Raw genomic sequence first — 20,371 nt, forward strand, 5'->3', positions numbered from 1 at the left:
GCTCATGGAGGGTATGCTCTATTTCTGCTGTGTTTTGAGACTTCCCCTCAACCCCTAAAGGATTCAAATACCTCATCATGCTAGGTTACCAATCCTTTCCTCTCAGACTTGTGATGGAAGGTGACACCAAAAGCTGGGTGTCTAAGAACTGCAGGGAGAGAGAAAAATGGGTGCAATTCCTGTGCTCACCACCAGGGCTCCTTCTCCATCCACCTCCCTCACAGTCCTAAGGGCTGACAGGACTGGAAGGGGATTACAAGGACAGGACAGGTCGGGCAAGGGCTTACAGCTCTTTCTCATCATGTTAGGCGTGGACAGCATTGGGTGCTGGAAGGTGACTCCTCCTTTACCTCCTTGGATTAGGAAGATCTGCACCTAAAACTTAATACTAGGGGAGATTGTCCAAGGAGAGGCCACAACATGAAATTTCAGGGCGTGCCTCAGCGGGGGTGTGAGATTCCAGTTGGGAGCATGAAATTAGGAAGAGGAGGCTAATGAAGGATGAGCCTAAGTTAAAAGGCCAGAAAGAACCCTCTTTCTTTGTTAAATCTTACTCAACAAAGTGCATTTCCCCAAACACATTTAAGGCTCCGTCCCATTAAGGAGTCACAGTGAATTTCTACACATCGGGCTTTCCTTATGGTCTGGGTTTTCTCATGATTATTACACTAGAGACTTTCTCACAATATATTTTCATCTGACATTTGAAATCAACACTTTAAAAAGCCAAATGACAGAATGAATTGCGGCAGGAAACAAAGGGAATTAAAACTTTAAATGAGATTACCACAGAGACCATAAAGGCTGTATGTGATGACACAAGAAAGAGTTTATTTTCTCCCATCTGAAAGGGGTGACAGATCTGTAGAGACGTCCCCCCAAAAAAACTGTGGGAGAGAGGGAAGGTAGACCAACAACCATGCTCCTGCATTGGAGGGTATCAGCTTGGGTTCTCATCCAGTTTCCACCAGTTCACCAAACCAGATAAAAAGCATGGGGCCTGATTGGAGCTCCACCTCCTCTCTCTGCTTGGGTTGTTAATAAGCAGAGAAGTGAGCAAAGAGGCCATGGGAGCTAGAAAGTACTTTCCAAAAGGCTTCTGACAATACTTCTCCCTGGCTAACCACAATGTACCTGGTCTCCTCTCCCCAGAACCCAGGACGTTTAACAGACAATAACATTTTAAGCCTACCTTAAAGACAGAGAAAAAACAGATACTACAACTGCCACTTGGTTGTGAAATAAGAGGACAAAGAAAGCAAGGGAGTGTGTGTGACAGAGTGAAAGCTACCTCTTCATGTAGGGAAAATATCCAGGTGAACAGGCTGGGAAAAAAATTGCCAAGGGTATGACAACTTAAGATTAGCCCCTGGCAGGGCTCAATTCAACCCCACAGATTCCTAAGCAGGTACTGTCCCAGTATCTTGCTCTGTATCAGATGCCCGACGTTCTGATAGCACCAAGGAGATGTGCTATAAACATTTGTTCATTGAACAGTGAGTCTGTTGGTTATGCTGGATACTACACAAGCCATGATGGGCATACCAAGATGAAGATGACATGAATCCTGTCTCTTTACACCTCAGAGCTTAACAGATTAGTGTGACACACAGCCACAACTCTTACATGAAAGCAAGTGAGAGCAACTATTTAACAGAATACAAAGCTCTGTGGAAGAAGGGGCAAATTCCCATTGGCAGTACCTGAGAACACTGGTTGAGAGACGTAAGAGAGGAAGCAGGACTTGATGCATAAGAAGGGCTCATATAAACAGATATGGGAAAGACATCAGGTCAAGAGAACAGTATTTTGGGCAGAGCCACTAAGAGGCGATGGGGCGGGTAGAACTAGGGAGCAGGAGCTGGGGTGGTGGAGAAGCCTCCCAATTCTTTCACAACTCTTGGGACAGAGCTGATCTCTTACTACCTGGAGCCATGGAGGGCTGGCAAGGCCAACCATGATTTTAGCAAGCATCACAACTGAAAAAATAGAAATAGATTGTGATTTCTGTCAAAATAAGGCCAAAAACAAAAGCTCAGAGTAAAAAGCAGAAAATAGAGATTAAAGTTAGTGAAAGCTAAAATGTTTGGAGAGAGAGAAAACATAACAAAAGTACAGAAAGCTCAATGATCTTTAATCTTGCCAGCCTTCCTCAGCAAAACAAAAATTACCAAGTAATGACAATAAGGCAAAAACAGACCAAATTCAACAGAACCTCAGGTTTAGTCCTTACATAAAGAAGGGAAACAGCTGCCCTGCTGCCAAATAAATTTTTATTTTGCCCTTTAAAAGTGAGGTACTGAATGAATGAACTCACTGAATTGCATTATTCCTGAATTTTGTATGGTTCCTTCTGATAGTCCAAAAGCCACACCCTGATTTAAATTCACCACTATTTGGAAAGCCTACTTTTTTTTTTTTAATCATCAAAGTGTCCAGAGGAGAGAAAACCAAATGAAAATGCCCCGGAAGAAAAGCCCCCAGCTCTAAACCCCCTTTACCTTTCTGGAAGCTTTCCTGTCTTGGGGTTCTTCATTTAAAACCGGTATCTTGAGGAGGTGTTAGTTTCATCAGCTGTTTTCTAGAGCCCACATAATGTCCCAGCACCCCCTTCAGAAAATCCACAGGTCCTTGGCTGCGTGTGTGAGACGCATGGGCGTGTAGAAGGCAAAGCTCCGGGCCTGCTGGGATTCCTTACAGGACAGGCTGACAGGTAACCAACCACACAGCTTCTGCTATGATTTGACCATTTCCCCTCACACCACCAAACAGCTGTCCCCGCGGCAGATCTGAAAGCTGTGTAAAGCGTGGTGCTAATGGAAAAATTGGGTGGCAAAGGGCTTCAGTGTTTTGCAATTTTTTCCTGTAAGCTGCATTGTTGGAATGGTTTAACATGCAAACCATTCCCTCCCTCCCCTTCTGGCCTCCAGACTTCCAGGTCTCCACCCTGCTGTGCTATAAAAATCAGTACATCATCGGGCTGACTCACCACCTGAAGAGGTGGAGTACTAGCTAGGGGACTTGCAGCATTAAGCCAGCAGGTACTTCTGCCTCCTCTGCCAGGACATGGGAAGAAAAATAAGTTTTTGTCCTCCCAGTTGGAGGGAACATGCCAAATGGGCTGCCTCGGAAAACATTTCCTGCTTTGAATAAAGCAAGCCAGTCCATCAATGTGAAATACTATGGAAAAGGTAATAAACCAGCCATCCCTTGGTGGGTATAGTGACTTAGATGAGGGGGAATACTGGGAACAGAGGAAGAGTGAACTTTTTTCTGTTCTTTTTTTCTTTTCTTTTTTTTTTTTTTAGTTAGAAGAAAGTAGGAAATGATGTACATGATGAATGTTTTAAAGCTATTACACAGTTGAGCTTATGAATTATTAGAAATATCATCTCTCTCTCCATCTTTTCTATTTCTTTTTTTTTTTTTCCTGTCTTCTTAGGTCCATACTCATGGCACACGGAGGTTCCCAGGCTAGGGGTCAAATCAGAGCTACAGCTGCCGGTCTACACCATAACCACAGCAATGCAGAATTCAAGCAGCATCTGCAACCTACTCTGCAGCTCACAGCAATGATGGATCCTTAACCACTGATCGAGACCAGGTATCGAACCTGCAACCTCATGGTTACTTAGTTGGTTCCCACTGCACCACAACGAGAACTCCCTCCATCTTTTCTATTTCTAATCTGGAACTATTCTCCCCTCGTCTTCTAGGAGATCCTTAAATGTGCTTGCTGAACAGAAACACTTGAAATGCCTTGGCCTAACAGCTGGTTCAAGAAAAAGGCTACTCACAAAGTGGGAAGGGAAAGGAAATTAGGCAGGATAAGCTGAATCAATGTTTTCACAAAATTATTTGCAAAGCTGATGGAATTCATCAACTAAGCTAAATATTGAGACTAAATTCAGAAAATCCCATGCCTTTCACTTGATTCTATCTAACAAAGATCATGTCCAAAATGCAAAAGATGCCTCCAAGAAAGAACTGTGCCAAATCATTAAAATCACAAAAAAGGAGCCAAGATAAACTTGGTACTTGTGACAATTAATAGCAAATTGCTTCCATAAACTATTGCTCTAGTACCGGCTCCTTTAAATAAAGGTTTATATGGTAGAATGTAGCCATGTCCACAACCTCTGATCCCGCTGAGAGAAATGTCATGGACAAGTCATGCAAATATGGCTTGTCACAAACGAGACAAAGTAAGAGTACAAAGATTTAACTTTCAGGCTAAAAACAAATCCCATGAATACAACAATGTGCCTCTTGGCCCAGTTCTCTCTCATGTCTCTAGTTTTGCTATTCATTCTGTCATGTAGAAAGGCCTGGTGAATGTTACAGACTATTATTTAATCTGAATTTTCAGCTATGGCTTTCTCTAAGACCTACTAGAATTAGAAATCTGGTCACTGTAAAAAAAATTCCTTAAAATAGCTACATGCTTATTTTTAAGTTATGAGATCACTTGTCCATATGGAACTACCAGCTGAGATCACTAATGCTATATATACACATGGGCTGCATATTTTAAACACTTCTCTTGTTTTCAGACTTCACAATGAACTTCAGCCCAAAAGCGGAACCAGGCTTATCCTAAAACATGAACATACTTTTCCAAAAGTATATGGAAATGAGTAAATCAGTTACAGCACACTCCAGAAATATCTAACAGGGCAGCCAAGACAGGAAAGAGAGAATCATTATTTTATTATCATTATTATTTTTTGACTTAGAACTTCTACAACTGTTTGAATGAATCTTATCAAGTCTGATTTCCTGGTTGGACTTTCTTTGAGGTTTTCAGACTTTTAGAAAAATCTACTCTAGGCCATTTTTAAATATGTTGCCAGAAAAGAGCAAGGATGTATTATCTTTGTGAGTTTGAGAACTATGGTAATTATAGAAAAGGATCCCAAAGCAGAGACTGTGAGTTTTAGTCACTCATTTTCCTCCAAGCCCATTCAAACTTTTCTCAGAAATTACACAGAGGAGATGAACAGGAATTATCCGGGACACAGGAAGAAGGAAGCTAATGGGCTCTATTAGCCCACCCAAAGTTTTTCCAGAAAGAGGGGAAGTGCATAATCAGAAACAAATGCCAATACTCACGATGGAAGTCTGCGGCTGAGCAGGGAACAGACTGTTCAGACCCTTGCAGGAAGGGCTGTTATAGTCCTTTGCCTCACCATGCAGTCTCAGAAGGATGGCAACAGCTTAAGTCCCTAACATAGCAAATCTTCCTGTTCAGTTTTTATTTTGTGCTTTTTCTTTTTTGTTGGCACCCACAGAGTATTTGGGCAGAAATGGACAAGTGAAGGGTATTCTTGCCCAGCATCCGGGACACGCGGGAACCCGGATTCTACCCTCCCTCCACCCAAGTAGGCTGGTACTCCCTTGGAGATAAGTCATCCTTCCCGGGCTTAGCTGGAGAGCTAATCGCCCGTCTGAAATCTGATGCTTAACCCATTAGGACTTGCTCAGGGTTTGAAGCAAAAAGCTTACAAGGTGAAGCTGGCTACAGGTTAAAACCAAAGCCTTGAAAGTTTGTAAAACAGGCAAGCCCTGACAAGGGAGCCACTCTTCAGAACCTCTTGGGGGCTGGATGAATTCTGGGGTTCTGATTAACCAGACAAGCAAGACTCCAAAACCCAGGGTCTCCTGTTTGTGGGTGGTCTTGGCATTTTAACGGTTATGAAATTCAAATGTAAATATTTCTTACTTAAAAAATAACTATCTTCTCAAACACCATCACTGCAAGAAAATAAACTATTTCATTTATAAACTTCAGTGTGAAATTAGCCTTCAATAAACCAGCTTCATTTAAAGTTGAAATGCATAATCTAATTAAATCTAGTTATTAAACACATCAAATAATAGGATGAAACTGCATGATATACTAAAAATACATTATATATTCATATATATGTATACACACACACATACATGGAATTAGAATATATTTGTTAATTTGGCTCTGTGAAACAATTCACACCAAGAAAAAAAAATAACCCTGTTGAGAAGGTCATGTTATTTGTAATCATTCTACTTTTGGGTCTTATGCAGTTTTCTGAAATATTTACTTTCTTCTTGATCGGTTTAATTACAACATTTCTGAATTTTAATGGCAACAGAATGCCTTGAACAAAGGAAAAAGACTCAATATTCGACCTCTGGCTTAGCCTTGATGGCAAGTTGTATTCTGCCATCCGCAAGTAAGGAAGGGAGGTTGAACAGGAGAAATTCAAAAAGACCCTTGCTAGCTCTTACCTACATTTTTATGTTAGCCAACTAACATAGCACTTATGGGAAAATGCAAAGCACAAATAGGAACACACATTTAATCCTCTTGCAGAATGCATCAGGAGACCCTGGAAGGTCACAGCGGGTATCCATGAATTAAAGCAGCCCCAGTTTCTAATCAGCTCACCCTCTGCCTTTGCAGTAATGCAAATGCAGAGGTCAGGTCTAAGACTCACCATCATGAACATACCACCTCTGCCATGCTCCATGACCCTCTTTGCAGATGCTCAGAAAACACCAGGCTGGCTCCAGCCAGACCAGTCAGTGCAAACTGGTCTTGTACTTGACAAACAGCACGTAATTCCTGCTGTCAGGCTAACCGCAGTGGGCTCAGAGTTCTGTTTGAGAAATGCTCCTGCCCAGAAAAAATATTTACACAACAGAGAGTGGGCTGCACTACACTGCAGCCTTCTACCTGCTCTGCCACGAGTCTTTGGCTCTGTCTGATTGACCAGGTCTTATCAGTGGCCTTTGTACCTCATTTAAGATCAGCATGGAGACAAAACCTGTAGCCAAATAACTGACAAGGGTAACAAGATGTTATGAAAGTTATTATATGAATTTAAAATGACAACCAAATATTTAATGTAGTTCAATAAGCATATTAAATGAGTAAAGATGTATTTGTCTGGAAAAATATATGTATATTTAGGCTATGAAAAAGAACAGCCAGAGGGGGAAAAACTACAATGAACTAGCAAAGGCAAGTATTAGAAATGAAATAGTGATGGCAAGCATAAAAAGTCACTCCCTAATGCTCATATATCTATTTCATTTAACTGTCAGACACGAGGCAGTAATTCAATTCTTTTCCCAACATCATAGCATCCAACAGAGCCTGGCACAAAACACCTGAGCAGGTGTTTATTAGGTCACGATAGAGACAGCAGAACAAGAAGGATGGTGATTTCCCCTGATATCTGACCAGCACTTTCAGTCTTAAAAAGCATTTTTACGGTTATTGTTTTATATTTTCTTCACAACAATCCTGTGAAGAAGGTAGGACAGGTATTATTATCTCTATCTGACATATAACCCACTTGTTAATTTGGCTTCTAAAGAAACTCTAAGCTCTAATTAAAGTTTCACAATATTAATTAGTGTTTACAGAGGTATCAATCAGTGCACCCAGTTTACAACATGATGCAGAAACTTGGGAAAAAGCAAACTATCCCTATCCCTAAATTCTGCAGAAATACAGCAATTTTCCTAACCAGTGACCCCAATTTATTTCCTACATAGCTATATAAAAAAAAGAGAACAGTCAGTTATGAGCAATTTATGATGCTTGCTACATTAACAAATGACATTAGGGCACTCTTATTTAGTAAGACCATAATAAAATGTTTTAAATTAATGAAAACAAAACTGGACCAGTCAACAGAAGCAGGATGAAGGATCTGTGAAAAAGATAAAACGGTGACAAACAATGGATAATGAGGGGATGGGCAAAAAGAAGGAAGATTCAATCTGGAAGGAGTTCAAAGGGAAGGCTGCCAGATTTAGCAAATAAAAATAGGGGACATCCAATTAAACTTGAATTTCAAATAAACAAAGAATACTTTTATGGTATAAGAATGACCTCTATTTTATCTAGATACTCTGTTCACAAGACTTCGACTTCACTAGAATGTAAGATCCTTGAAAGCAGGGATTTTTGTCTGTGTTGTTCACTGTCTATTCCCAATGTGCTTGGCACGTTGCAGGTGCTCAGTAATATCTGCCCTGTACTAGTAAAGTTTATTTCTTAAGCTTAGATGGCATGTACATGGGTGCTTATACTATAACCTTTATATATTTTGTATGTCTGAAATGTATAGTAACAAATTTTACAAATTACAGCATTAACTAACTGTTCTTATTTTAAAATCAGTACCTTTTACCCAAGCTAGCTAAAGGACTTAATGGGGAAGTCGGAGTGTAAAAGGACTTGTGAATGCTCCTTTACCCAGTTTAAACTCTAAACAGGGATATGAATATGTGGTGATCAGTCTTCAGATATGTTTTGCAGCCAAGAGCACAGTTTAATTAGGCGGTTCTTTTCTTGCCTATTTTCTTTGGCATCTGCTTATTCCTAAAACCATGAAAAACGTTTCTTGTGCCAGGGCCCTGACTCCACCATCAGGTATGATTGCTTTTCAGGTTCAATGGAGCCCAAAGCAGTGATTTTTCAGGGAGTGAGGGAGGGGTAGGGAGACCCCTTTTGGGCATAATACATCTAGGGGAAGTATAGTTTAAAAAAGCATATTTAACATTATACTTTATTTTTGGAAAATTAAAAAAACCCATATAATTTATTCCACATTTAAAACTTTAGTTACTAAACTATCCAAATAATGTAGCTTTTTCTCATGGGAAAGATCAGTAATTAGCCTTCGTTAGCTGCCATAAAGCCTTCTTTATCCCATCTTAAGCCATGCCTATAAATGCTCTCCTGTTAATTACATTTCAAAAAGTATATTTATAACTTGCACACTTTTGCACTGAGATTGGCTTTTTTGTTTTAAACAATGGGCAACTATTTGTTTTATAATACAGAATGACAAAAATATATATATATAATGAATATTTGTATAATTTCAGCCACATGAAATATATAAAATTTAAAGGCTATATATGGAAAATTAGCAAAACACTTATTTTTGGGTGGTTGGAGTACCAGTAATTCTTTATTTTTTGGAAAATGCTAAACTTCTATATTACAAAATTTTCTCTAATAAGTATCTTACATATGTATATATATACATGTATATATATTATATAATGTATATATTTATGTCTGTATATATACACATGTATTTATACACATATATGCATATATAAAATTAAAGTAATTCTACATGACTGAGCCTCTAATCAGATTTACTTACAGGCTTACAGAGGTCACGGTGACTAGAGTAAACAAAAACCTTCCTTTTCCTGGTCCAGACACCTGTCTGCAATAACAATTCATACTCTGACACCCCAGAAGTCACAAATCAGAGGGCTTTTCTTTTGCTTTCAGACTCCGTGCTCAGACCTGTTAGGCAAGACACCAGGTGAGGAAGAAAGGTTCTAACTGTATCATCAGACTTCAGGAACAAAGAGAAAAGGGATACTTGAGGACAAGTCAAGTTGGAAAAGGAATGAGGGGCACTTGGGGTATCTAAACCCTTGCAGAGCCAAGGAAGGGTTCCAAGGCACCAAGGACTTCAAGCCCCCCTTCCTGTGGGTGTGTGATAGGAATTGAGGGCAGGAAAGGGAAGGGAGATCATAGCATCAGAGGAGATTGAAACCTGCCACAACACTCAAGAAATTTCACCATGTTTCAGTCTCTCCCCTTATAAAATATTTGATATTATCAAATATTACAAGAAAGTAATAATCCTGACTTCCTCCTTCACTGAAGAAAGTTAGTGAGCCATCATATAGGGATGAAAGTGGTGGTGATAATCGTATGATACTCTCATAGGATTACTGTGATGACTAAGTATGACGATGCAGGAAGGCATCTTGGTAATAGTAAGTGTTCATTAAATGTTAGGTACTGTCATTCATATTCTATTCCTGACAGCAGACCTGAGCAGAATATATAAATGTCCAGAGAAGCTGAACAGGAGAAAGGACAGGAAAAAGAAGGAACAGAGTAAGTAAGGTCAGTTGTCCCAGAATAAACTACTGGGTTTATCTGGTTTGGTCTGAGGGAGGCTATAGCATCTTGCTAGAGATGATGTCTGCAGCTGGGATTGCTGAAAATGGAGAAAGTCATGCATGGACTGGGTGAGCCCACGACAGAGGTTTGTTTTCAGCTGCTGTTGTTATACAGTTTACGCAGCACATGTATGCATGTTCCTGGTGCTCTCATTGGTTCTAATCCTGCAGGTGGGTGTATTTACTGATATTTTACACATGGAAGAATAGTCCTGACCCATAATTCATGGTTAGTGCTGGAGCTGGGACCCTAATTCAGGTCTCCTGACTTCAATCCCACATTCTCTCCATTATCCAGTGCTCAGAGCCAGCAGAGCAAGGACTTTGGAATCAAGGGCTCCATGAGAATTCCCACACACAATTACTGCTTACAAACATTATCCTATTCAGCAGGTAACTCAAAAGAGTAATGAACACTTGGAGTACAATTTTGGACAGGTTGTCATTTCCTATCATATACTGTCTCAGATTTTCTCTGCATTTGTTCTACAAGTGTCTCCAAAATCTTAATAAGCAATATTAGAATAGATATGCATACTATATAGGTCTCTAACATAACCAAAGTAGGAATTAGAATACAAGTCTTGGAAGTTCCCATGTGAAATAGGGGGTTAAGAATCCAAATTGGAAAGGAAGAAGTAAAACTATCACTATTTGCAGATGACATGACACTATACCTAGAGAATCCTAAAGACTCTACCAGAAAACTGTAAGAGCTCATCAATGAATTTGGCAAAGTCACAGGATACAAAATTAATATACAGAAATGGACTGCATTTCTATATACTAACAATGAAAGATGAGAAAGAGAAGTTAGGGAAGCAATCTCATTTACCACTGCATCCAAAACAATGAAATACTTAGGAGTAAACCTACCTAAAGAAACAAAAGACCTGTACTCAGAAAATTATAAGACACCGATGAAAGAAATCAAAGATAACACAAATAGATGGAAAGACATAACATGCTCTTGGATTGGAAGAATCAGTCTTACCAAAATGACTATACTACTCAAGGCAATCTACAGATTCAATGCAATCCCTATCATTACCAAGGACATTTTTGACAGAACTCAAACAAAATATTTTAAAGTTTGTTTGGAAGCACAAAAGACCCAGAATAGCCAAAGAGACATCCTTAAAAAGAAAAATGGAGCTGGAGGAATCAGGCTCCTGGACTTCAGACTATACTACAAAGAAACAGTCATCAAAACCGTATGGTACTGGCACAAAGACAGACATATAGATCAGCAGAACAGGAGAGAAATCACAGAATTAAACCCACGCACCTATAGCCAACTAATCTATGACAAAAGAGGCAAGAATATACAATGGAGAAAGGACAGCTTGTTCAATAAGTGGTGCTGGGAAAACTGGACAGCCACATGGAAAAGAATGAAATTAGAACACTCCCTAACACCATACACAAAAATAAACTCCAAATGGATTAAAGACCTAGACATAAGACTCTTAGAGGAAAACATAGGCCAAACAGTCTCCAACATAAACGACAGCAACATCTTCTCAGATCCACCTCTTAGAGTAATGACAGTAACAAAAACAAACAAATGGGACTTAATTAAACTTAAAAGTTTCTGCACAGCAAAGGAAACCCTAAACAAAACGAAGAGACAACCCACAGAATGGGAGAAAATATTTGCAAATGAATCGACTGACAAAGGACTAATCACCAAAATTTATAAACACCTTCTGTAGCTCAATACCAAAAAAACAAACAACCCCATCAAAAAATGGGCAAAAGATCTCAACAGACAATTCTCCAAAGAGGACATACAGATGGCCAAAAAAACACACGAAAAGATGTTCAGCGTCACTCCTTATTAGAGAAATGCAAATCAAAACCACTCTGAGGTACCACCTTACACCAGCCAGAATGGCCATCATCAAAAAGTCTACAAACAATAAGTGCTGGAAAGGGTGTGGAGAAAAAGGAACCCTAGTACACTGTTGGTGCAACCACTGTGGAAAACAGTATGGCGATTCCTCAGAAAACTAAAAATAGAACTACCATTGGATCCAGCAATCCCACTCCTGGGCATCTATCCAGAGAAAACCAGGACTCACAAAGACACATGTACTCCGATGTTCACTGCAGCACTATTTGCAATAGCCAAGACATGGAAACAACCTAAATGCCCATTGACAGAGGAGTGGATCAAGAAGATGTGGTACATATACACAATGGAATATTACTCCGCCATTAAGAGGAAAGAAATACCGGCATTTTTAGCAACATGGATGGACCTAGAAATTATCATGCTGAGTGAAATCAGTCAGACAATGAGACACCAACATCAAATGCTTTCACTGACATGTAGAATCTGAAAAATGGACACAATGAACTTCTTTGCAGAACAGATACTGACTCACAGACTTTGAAAAACTTATGGTTTCCAAAGGAGACAGTTTGGGGGGTGGGGGGATGTGCTGGGGGTGTGGGATGGAAATCCTATAAAATTGGATTGGGATGATCATTGTACAACTATAAATGTAATAAATTGAGTAATAATAATAAAAAAAAGAATCCAGTGTTGCTGCAGCTGCAGCACAGGTTGCAACTGCAGTGTAGGTTCAACCTCTGTCCTAGGAACATCTACATGATACAGGTGCGGCAAAAAAAAAAAAAAAAAGAATACGTCTTTATGATTCACAATATGGCTTGTTGCATATTCTTTTCTCTGAGAAAGTTACTTTAGTGAATAACCTTTCTTCTTCCCTCTCTTTCCCACTGTTGAGCAAAGTTAAAAGCTGCTTGGGAGTGGATACAAGGAATTGATTTTAAGCATTTAAACTCATTTCCTTTCTCATGGTTTAATCCCTCATAAAGAAGTGCAAGAGGAGTATATATTATATCTGCATCAGCATTCAGGATTTTACATTTATCTTTTAACACTCCAATAAAATTGACTTAGGTAATAATTTACCTAACTGATTTTTGTACATAAAGACTACGAAGATTAAAAACAAACAAAAAAAAGAGGACTCTAAAGATTAAAGCAAATTTTCTAAGAGATTAAAACAAAACTTCAATGGACAGAAAAATGCTTTGAAATCCTGGTTATCTAGAGGCAACTTGCTATTATTTATCCATTATTAAAAAAGAAATAAATGACTTTGAGCAAAGACAAACAGATAGACACATACACACACACATTCCAGAGCATGGAGTTACCTGAGGCACAGCCGTTAACCTTTGTGGTGTGAGCCATGTTGGCTTGAATCCAATGACAGATCCAGAAAGGAGTGAGGAGTCATGCAAATTTTATGCATCAAGTTCCCAAACGCATTCAACCTGAAACAATAAAGAGAGCCCCATCAAAATGGGTCATTTAAAAATATGTACAACATTAAATCTTAGGCCTCTGTTTACAAAAACGACTGCTAACAGAGAGAGCAAATTGGAAGTGGGGGGAGACAGCCTGTGGATTTAGGGGGTGACTACCTTGGACCTGGCCACTTGGTGTTAAGAGAGGGACACGCCCCCAGATGGTACACCTGTGGACAGGCGTTGAAAGCAGGGCTCCAGGAACAATACTCCTATGGGAGACAGAACTGCTCCAGAAACGTGACTTGTTAAGGAAGGTGGCCTTCAAAGACAAATGTGTATCAGTCTGTAGCATTTCATAAAGTATTCTGAGTTTTTAAATTTATCGTTCTTTCCAGATATTGGTTCAAAAGTTTCATTTACTCAATTACAATTTCAAAGCAGTTGTTGCACCAAATGTTCATGTTTTTTATTTTTTAATTAAAAATTTTTTTTTGCTTTTTAGGGCTGCAACTGCGGCATATGCAAGTTCCCAGGCTAGGGGTTGAATCGGAGCTACAGCTGCTGTCCTACACCACAGCCACAGCAATACAGGATCTGAGCTGTGTTTGGGACCTACACCACAGCTCACGGCAACACCGGATCTTTAACCCACTGAGCAAGGCCAGGGATCAAACCTGAATCCTTATGGATCCTAGTCAGGTTCATTACCCCTGAGCCAAGACAGGAACTCCTGTTCATATTTTTTAAAAGACTGACTTCATGTGAATTCTTTTGCAATATCTCAAGTTTTTCACTGAACAGTCTTAAAACATAAATCTGATCCAGACAGCCCCCCCTTTTATTTTATTTTATTTTATTTATGTATTTATTTATCTTTTTAGGGCTGCACATGCAGTATAAGGAAGTTCTCAGGCTAGGGGTTGAATTGAAGCTGTAGCTGCTGGCCTAGGCCACAGCAGCCAGATCCGAGCTCTATCTGTGACCTCCATCACAGCTGATGGCAACGTCAGATGCTTAACTCACTGAGTGGAGCCAGGGATCAAACCAGAGTCCTCCTGGACACTAGTCAGGTTTATCACCACTGAACCACAACAGGAACTCCCAAACAGTCCCTTTCTTTAAAAAAAATCTTCAATATCTCCCATTTTTCTGTTGGATAAACTTCAAATGACATAGCATGACATATGGTTTTGAAAGATTAGGGGTTTCATTAGGTAACATATTTCTTACTTTATATTGATTCTCTAATTAAAAATTAACTGAGATTATTACAAGATGACATTCCACCATCACAAAATTTAAAGTAAAAAAAACAGGAAAAAAGGCAGAAAAAAAACCCACTGCTCCAAACTTTGCTTCTTCAAAATGCCTTTTGAAAAATGCTGACAAGGAAAGCAAACAATAGTACAGACAGAAATATTCCATTTTTCCAATGTGTCTAAATTCTCACTCTACACCAACAAAATCCAAAGAAATGGAGCTTTACAAATTCCAAGATGAGAAATAGTGTTAATTCAGAAAACCACATGAGTTCCCACCAAGAGGAAGATGCTAACATAGTAACATATCCATTTACCCTGGATTCTAATGCTGCATTGACATGATTTAAAAGCTTTTAATAATACAGCAAAATTCTCAAAGTACATTAATACAAAAATTGTATTCTGCCATAACCTAACCTTGTTAAAAATATGTATGTACATATTTACACATCTGGTCAAAAAATGAGAACTAAATACACCAAAATGTTCATTGTGGTTGTCCTTCAGTGATGCAGTTATGGATGTTTTTAGCTCCTTCATTACTTTCATAATAATAATTATTAGAAAAAGAAACATATACTTCCTGTCAACTTTGGTTTTATTTGCTTTAAAACGCACTGGAGAAAGAAAAAATATTTTTAAAATTCTCTGTAAAAGGAAACTATCAGGCCACGGTCATGGAGATTATAAGTCAGAAATATAAGCAAATAAAAAAGGAAGGAAGAGGAACCGGCTGATTGCTTTGATCACAACAGAGTAAGAATTTCTTGCTGCTTAGCGAGGGAAATTTTCTTCAGTGTTTGAATGGGTTTGCACTATGGTTCAAAGCTAACTACTGCAGCTCAGTGCAGATTCTAAAGGACCAGTTTTCCACAGGCTGCTTCTGAAAGGCATGCTTCTTTGCATGGCTTTTCCAGCTACAGTGACTACTGCTCAGCTTACCCGCAGAGACCTGATTCTCAACCTCCCACGGAAGGCCTCCCAGCTCCCTACTGGTCCCCAGTTTCTGTTTGGCAGCATACCAGGAGGACGGGATGGCTCTAATTTCTCTGACTCCGTGGCAATCACCTGACATTTTGTTGGAAACAGACACTGTTTCAGGTCCATAGCACTGAACTTAGTAAGAGCTAGCCGAATCAAAAGGCAGGCTTTAGGGATATAGTGAGCGTTATGTCTAACAAATGTAACTTGGTTAAGAAAAAAAGCTGGGGACTGGGAAAACTGATGAAGAAGGAGAGAGGTGACAAGGGGGCAAAAGAAAGAAGCCCAGCTTCTAGAATTATTTAACCAATTATACTTTTAAAATCCAACAACAATAAAACCTAAGCAAAAACTGTTTACTGGCCCCCATCTAGCACTATATGTTTGTATTCTTGCTTCACAATGGCTTGTAAATACCATCATTTAAACCCCTGAGGGCAAACAGAAGACAAGAAGAAACAAGCTGCTTGTGTTATGGGTGAATGAAGTATGTGTCAAGGTATCTGGATGGAGATGTGCCCAGAATCTTCCTAGTCAAGCTTCATAAACTTCAGTCCAAGGTCCTCATCTATTATTGAACCTCTTTTACTTGGCAGAAGATCTTTACCTCAGATCCAAATTGGTATCTCCTACCCTCCCCCAAACTGAATAATAAAATCAAAATGAGGAGGAAGCCTAAAATTAGGAAGCACAGTCATATCACTGGTAAAATACCAAGACATGCCTGTCACTGGGTGTGGATTCTGGCAGTATCTGTGCAAAAACAACAGTTTTATGTTGTGTATCGATTTTTCCCAGTTATTGTTCATGCCTGACAGGTGGCCTCAAACTGTGAGGACTCAGTCTTCTTGATGATATGCAGATTCTTATGTCATTGCATTGTATAAAACAGAAAAGGTCTGGTGGTGATCCATTCTCTATTGCAAATCAATAAACTGCTTCTTTTCCCTGTCAGAGAAGATTGCAAACTAGTAAATCTTAAGTGTACAATGGTGGCTTAGTTTTGCTTGCTAAGAAAAAGCACTTCTTTGAAAGGATTTCGGAAAATACATTAATAGAGAAAATAAAGAATTTATCTTCTTGTCTATTTCAAGAGACTGATCTGCATGGAAGAACATTTTAGCAGCTCCCAAATATAGTGCAGAGAATAATATAGACACTGCATGAATTAATCCCATAGATACATCAGCTTAATACAAAACAGCTATGAAAAAGAGCTCACTAGGTCTTTTCTCAGAACACATTGATGAAAACAAATAACTGAAACTAAAATCTGATGTGCACTCTAGGCCATCACTGCCAAGCAATCAAAAGCCTCTGCCTTGATTGGAACCAAGATAATAATGGTGACAATATGGATGGGATGACAATGTTGGTGATAGCTAGTGTTTATAGAGCACTCAACTGCTATTAGTTACTGAAATCTAAAATGTCACCTACTCTAAGATGCACTGTTATTTTAAGTATCACTGATTTTAAAAAAGATGTTAATTAAATAGTAATAAAGTGCTTCTTAAAATTACATTGATTGTACGATACATTCTCACTTCAGAAATGTTAAAATGTGCATCTTGGAATTGGCAAAATTATGTCACCTTCAAGGCACTTTTAAAACCACTTAATTCAACGTCACAAGAACTCTGTGAAGTACTAAAATTCTCTCTTCCCATTTTACAGATAGGAAACTGAGGGACTGGGAGATTAAGAATTTGCTGAGGTCATACACTGATGAGGGAAAGAGCTACATTTAAAGCTAAGCAATTCAGCTCTCTAGCTTATGTTCCAGGTCCTGCAATTAGTGATTTAGAATGAGGACACTATTGTTTAATAAATAAGAACTTACAGGCATAAGTGAGCGAGGTCCCTTTCAAAGGGTCACCTAAGGGATGTATATGCTTATTGCAAGGGTTCTTTGCTCAAATCCATTTTAGGTAGAAAGTTATGTTTCAGAATTTCATGTAATATTGGGTTTAAAGCAATTGTTCTTCCCACTTTCTTCCTTGAGATGACATTTTTAGAGCTTGAGGAGGTGCTCATACAAGACACGGGGAGAATCTCGGCACTTATCCATCACTCTCTTCCCAACTCCACAGGATATTAATCAGCTTGATTATCAACCTTGCTCCTTAGACTTTGTCATGAATGTCACCTGACTCTTTCAAAAAATTTAGTACTGAAAACTTTTTCTGCCACTGAGGACAGGTGGGAGACTCTGAATGGAACTGAAGCAGTCTCCAAAATGGACAGCAATAGGACAGTGTAACTGGAACAAGAACACTGCGGCTCAAAATGACAATTATGAAAAGGGAAACAAAATTCTGATGCGCAAGTTCTGGAATGTCTTTTATAACATACAGTATTTCCTCTTTGCTTAATTAAAATTTAAAAAGCAGTATAAAGAACTTGACTTAAAACGTGAAAAAGAAAAAACGTGCACAAAATTATCATGTACTATCTCATAATCCTAATATTGTCACTGTTTACCACCTGAGGCTATTTCTTTTCAATACAATGCCTATATGTATATTTTAGTTACCTTAACAAGTTTTAAAAACCTACAACATCCTAGGATTGGTACCATCTACTATTTTGTTTCTATTTTACAGACATAAGATAAAGTATTAGGCTATTCCCAGAAGCTTACACACCAGTGCTGGAAGCAGACAGAGACACAGTTACAGGAGAAAGCACTAGAACAGCAGTATATGCACTGCTCCACTCCAATTCACAGTAAGGTAGTTTTACTTTGCTCCAAACGGGTGAGAGTAGCTGAAAATGCATTGACAAGAAGTCAGCTGACCTGAGTCTTAAAGGATGAATGTTTTTCAGGGCAAGAAAGGTGGAAGGGCATTCTGCACATGCAGAGGCAGGAGACAAGAAAGTGCTTGGCAAGTAGCACTGAGGCTAGGGTTTATAGGAAGGCATAGTTGTAAATGAAGGGACCTGCCTGAGAGAAGAATGACACAAGGAGACCAGGAAGTAAAGAGAAATCTAAAGGAAGCAGATTCTACCAAAACCAAACTGAAAAACATACATGTACACGGACACAGAAATATCTTTCCCTATAAAAAAAATGTGAAGCTCATTTCTTTCTTTAAATAAGTCAGTCTTTCAGTCATCCAAAAATCTGTTTATTGTATACCATCTATGATTGTCCACATAGTTCTGTCAAGAATTTAATTAAAAGTATGTTTGAGTGCAAACCCTGGCCACAATCCATCATGAGATTATCTTCCAGTGATTTCTAATATTGGATCCTACCACAGGATTGTGGGGTAATGTTTACTGGGCCTTGGTTATTTTGCAACCAAATTACCCAATTATGACCTAACCTTAGCTGGCCTCCCCAAATATAGGTGATAATTTTCCTGGTATGAGTGGGTCTATAGGTGGAAGGAAATCTCAATTATCAATCAAGAATTAAATTAGAATCTTACCTGAATTTATAATATAGAAAAAAGGTTGGGATTTTCCCATTAGAAAAATTTTACCTATATTTATTCAGTTATATTTGCAAACTTATTCCATGGGGTAACATATTTAAGAGGCTGTGGGAGGTACTTCTATCACGGGAACAAATTAAAATGCAGAAAATAAAGAGAAAACATGGAAAAACAAACAATAAATTCATTCATTCAACCAATGAGTATCCGTGATTTGCCAGGCACTGTTTTTGGCACTAAAGATGCAGCAATGAACATGGCAGACACTTTCCACTCCCACATGCTCCCCAAATAATCTAACTAGAGATCTGTGCTTTGGGCCTAAAAATAATTTAGGTTCATAAGGTTTCTTAATAGATTAGCTGTTCTAAATGACAATTCCTTATCTTTTGTGCCTTATTTGAAAAGAGTTCCTATGGGTACCCAAGTGGGTGTGGATACATCCAGCCCTCTCAAAGACCCTCCCCGCCCACCCACATCCACTCTACATCATGGAAGTACATCGGTGTCTTTCCAAGAGTGTGCATCAGGCAATGCCACCATGAAGAGGTTAAAACCATCTTGGAATCTGCAAACGCTTTCAGAACCCTGCATGGCTCTGCTCCATCTGGGTTGCTAGGAACCACCCAGCTTCCTCAACACTTACAAAACAACTGATGCTGGCAAATTTTATTTCTAGGAAATTTTCTGTGATGAAAGTTAATCAGATCGTAAACTAGGCTGAAACCAGGTAATCTTCTGCAAAAAAAAGAGGTAAAAGACAGTCTGCAAAAGAGCAGATTAATGAAAATTAGAATTACTAAAGTTTTTTAAGTTTACCACTTTTACATTTTATGTTGACTTTGGAAGAAAGTAATGTTATGATGCAGCATAGGCACATGAAATAGTATTTCCTGACTTGCGTTGGTTTGCCTCTAATGGGTTTAGGGAAAACAGGCCACAGCAGAAACCTGAAACTTGATTTTACAACTATGTCTGTAGTAGACAAGTCTTGCTCTTACTTAGCAAGCATCTCTCCTGGTCATAGTTTATGAGATAAAATATCAGTGATTTTGCCTATTCAAATATAAAGGAACCAAATCAGCCACAGATGTAAGAGAATTCGTTTGGTATAGTTTGAAAGGCTTTTTGTTCCATTTCCTGTTGAAACTACTTTAAATGTACAGTTCTCATTATTTTAGCGCTGTAGAGACATTTTCCCTTTAGTTCCTCCATGACTGGATTCTTGTGATAGTCTCTGTGATTAACTCTTAAACTGTTAATAACAAGTTCAAGGGTGCCTGGGCCAAGTAAAGGCGGATCTTGACACTTCTTAGGTTCTTAACCTCCAAAGAATGGGTCTCAAACTGTTGTTTGCAGACCAGCAGTATCAGCAGATCTTCAGGGAACTTCTCAGAAATGCAA

At 38.9% G+C, this 20,371-nt stretch overlaps 1 protein-coding gene across 3 annotated transcripts in view; it reads right to left on the minus strand.

The window, feature by feature from the left end:
• The window catches only part of KANK1 (KN motif and ankyrin repeat domains 1), a 203,631-nt gene that overhangs the window by 49,270 nt on the left and 133,990 nt on the right, over positions 1 to 20,371 (minus strand). For 2 of the 3 annotated variants that reach the window (XM_047767723.1, XM_047767722.1), the window contains exon 3: positions 13,186 to 13,305. In XM_047767723.1, coding sequence (XP_047623679.1) covers positions 13,186 to 13,222 — 37 coding nt within the window. In that variant the 5' untranslated portion in view covers positions 13,223 to 13,305. Of the gene's footprint in view, positions 1 to 2,501; positions 2,803 to 13,185; positions 13,306 to 20,371 lie in introns of those variants that run through there. The other variant, XM_047767726.1, reaches the window with a different exon arrangement.

Source organism: Phacochoerus africanus, chromosome 2, assembly GCF_016906955.1.
Source record: "Phacochoerus africanus isolate WHEZ1 chromosome 2, ROS_Pafr_v1, whole genome shotgun sequence".
NCBI lineage: Eukaryota > Metazoa > Chordata > Mammalia > Artiodactyla > Suidae > Phacochoerus > Phacochoerus africanus.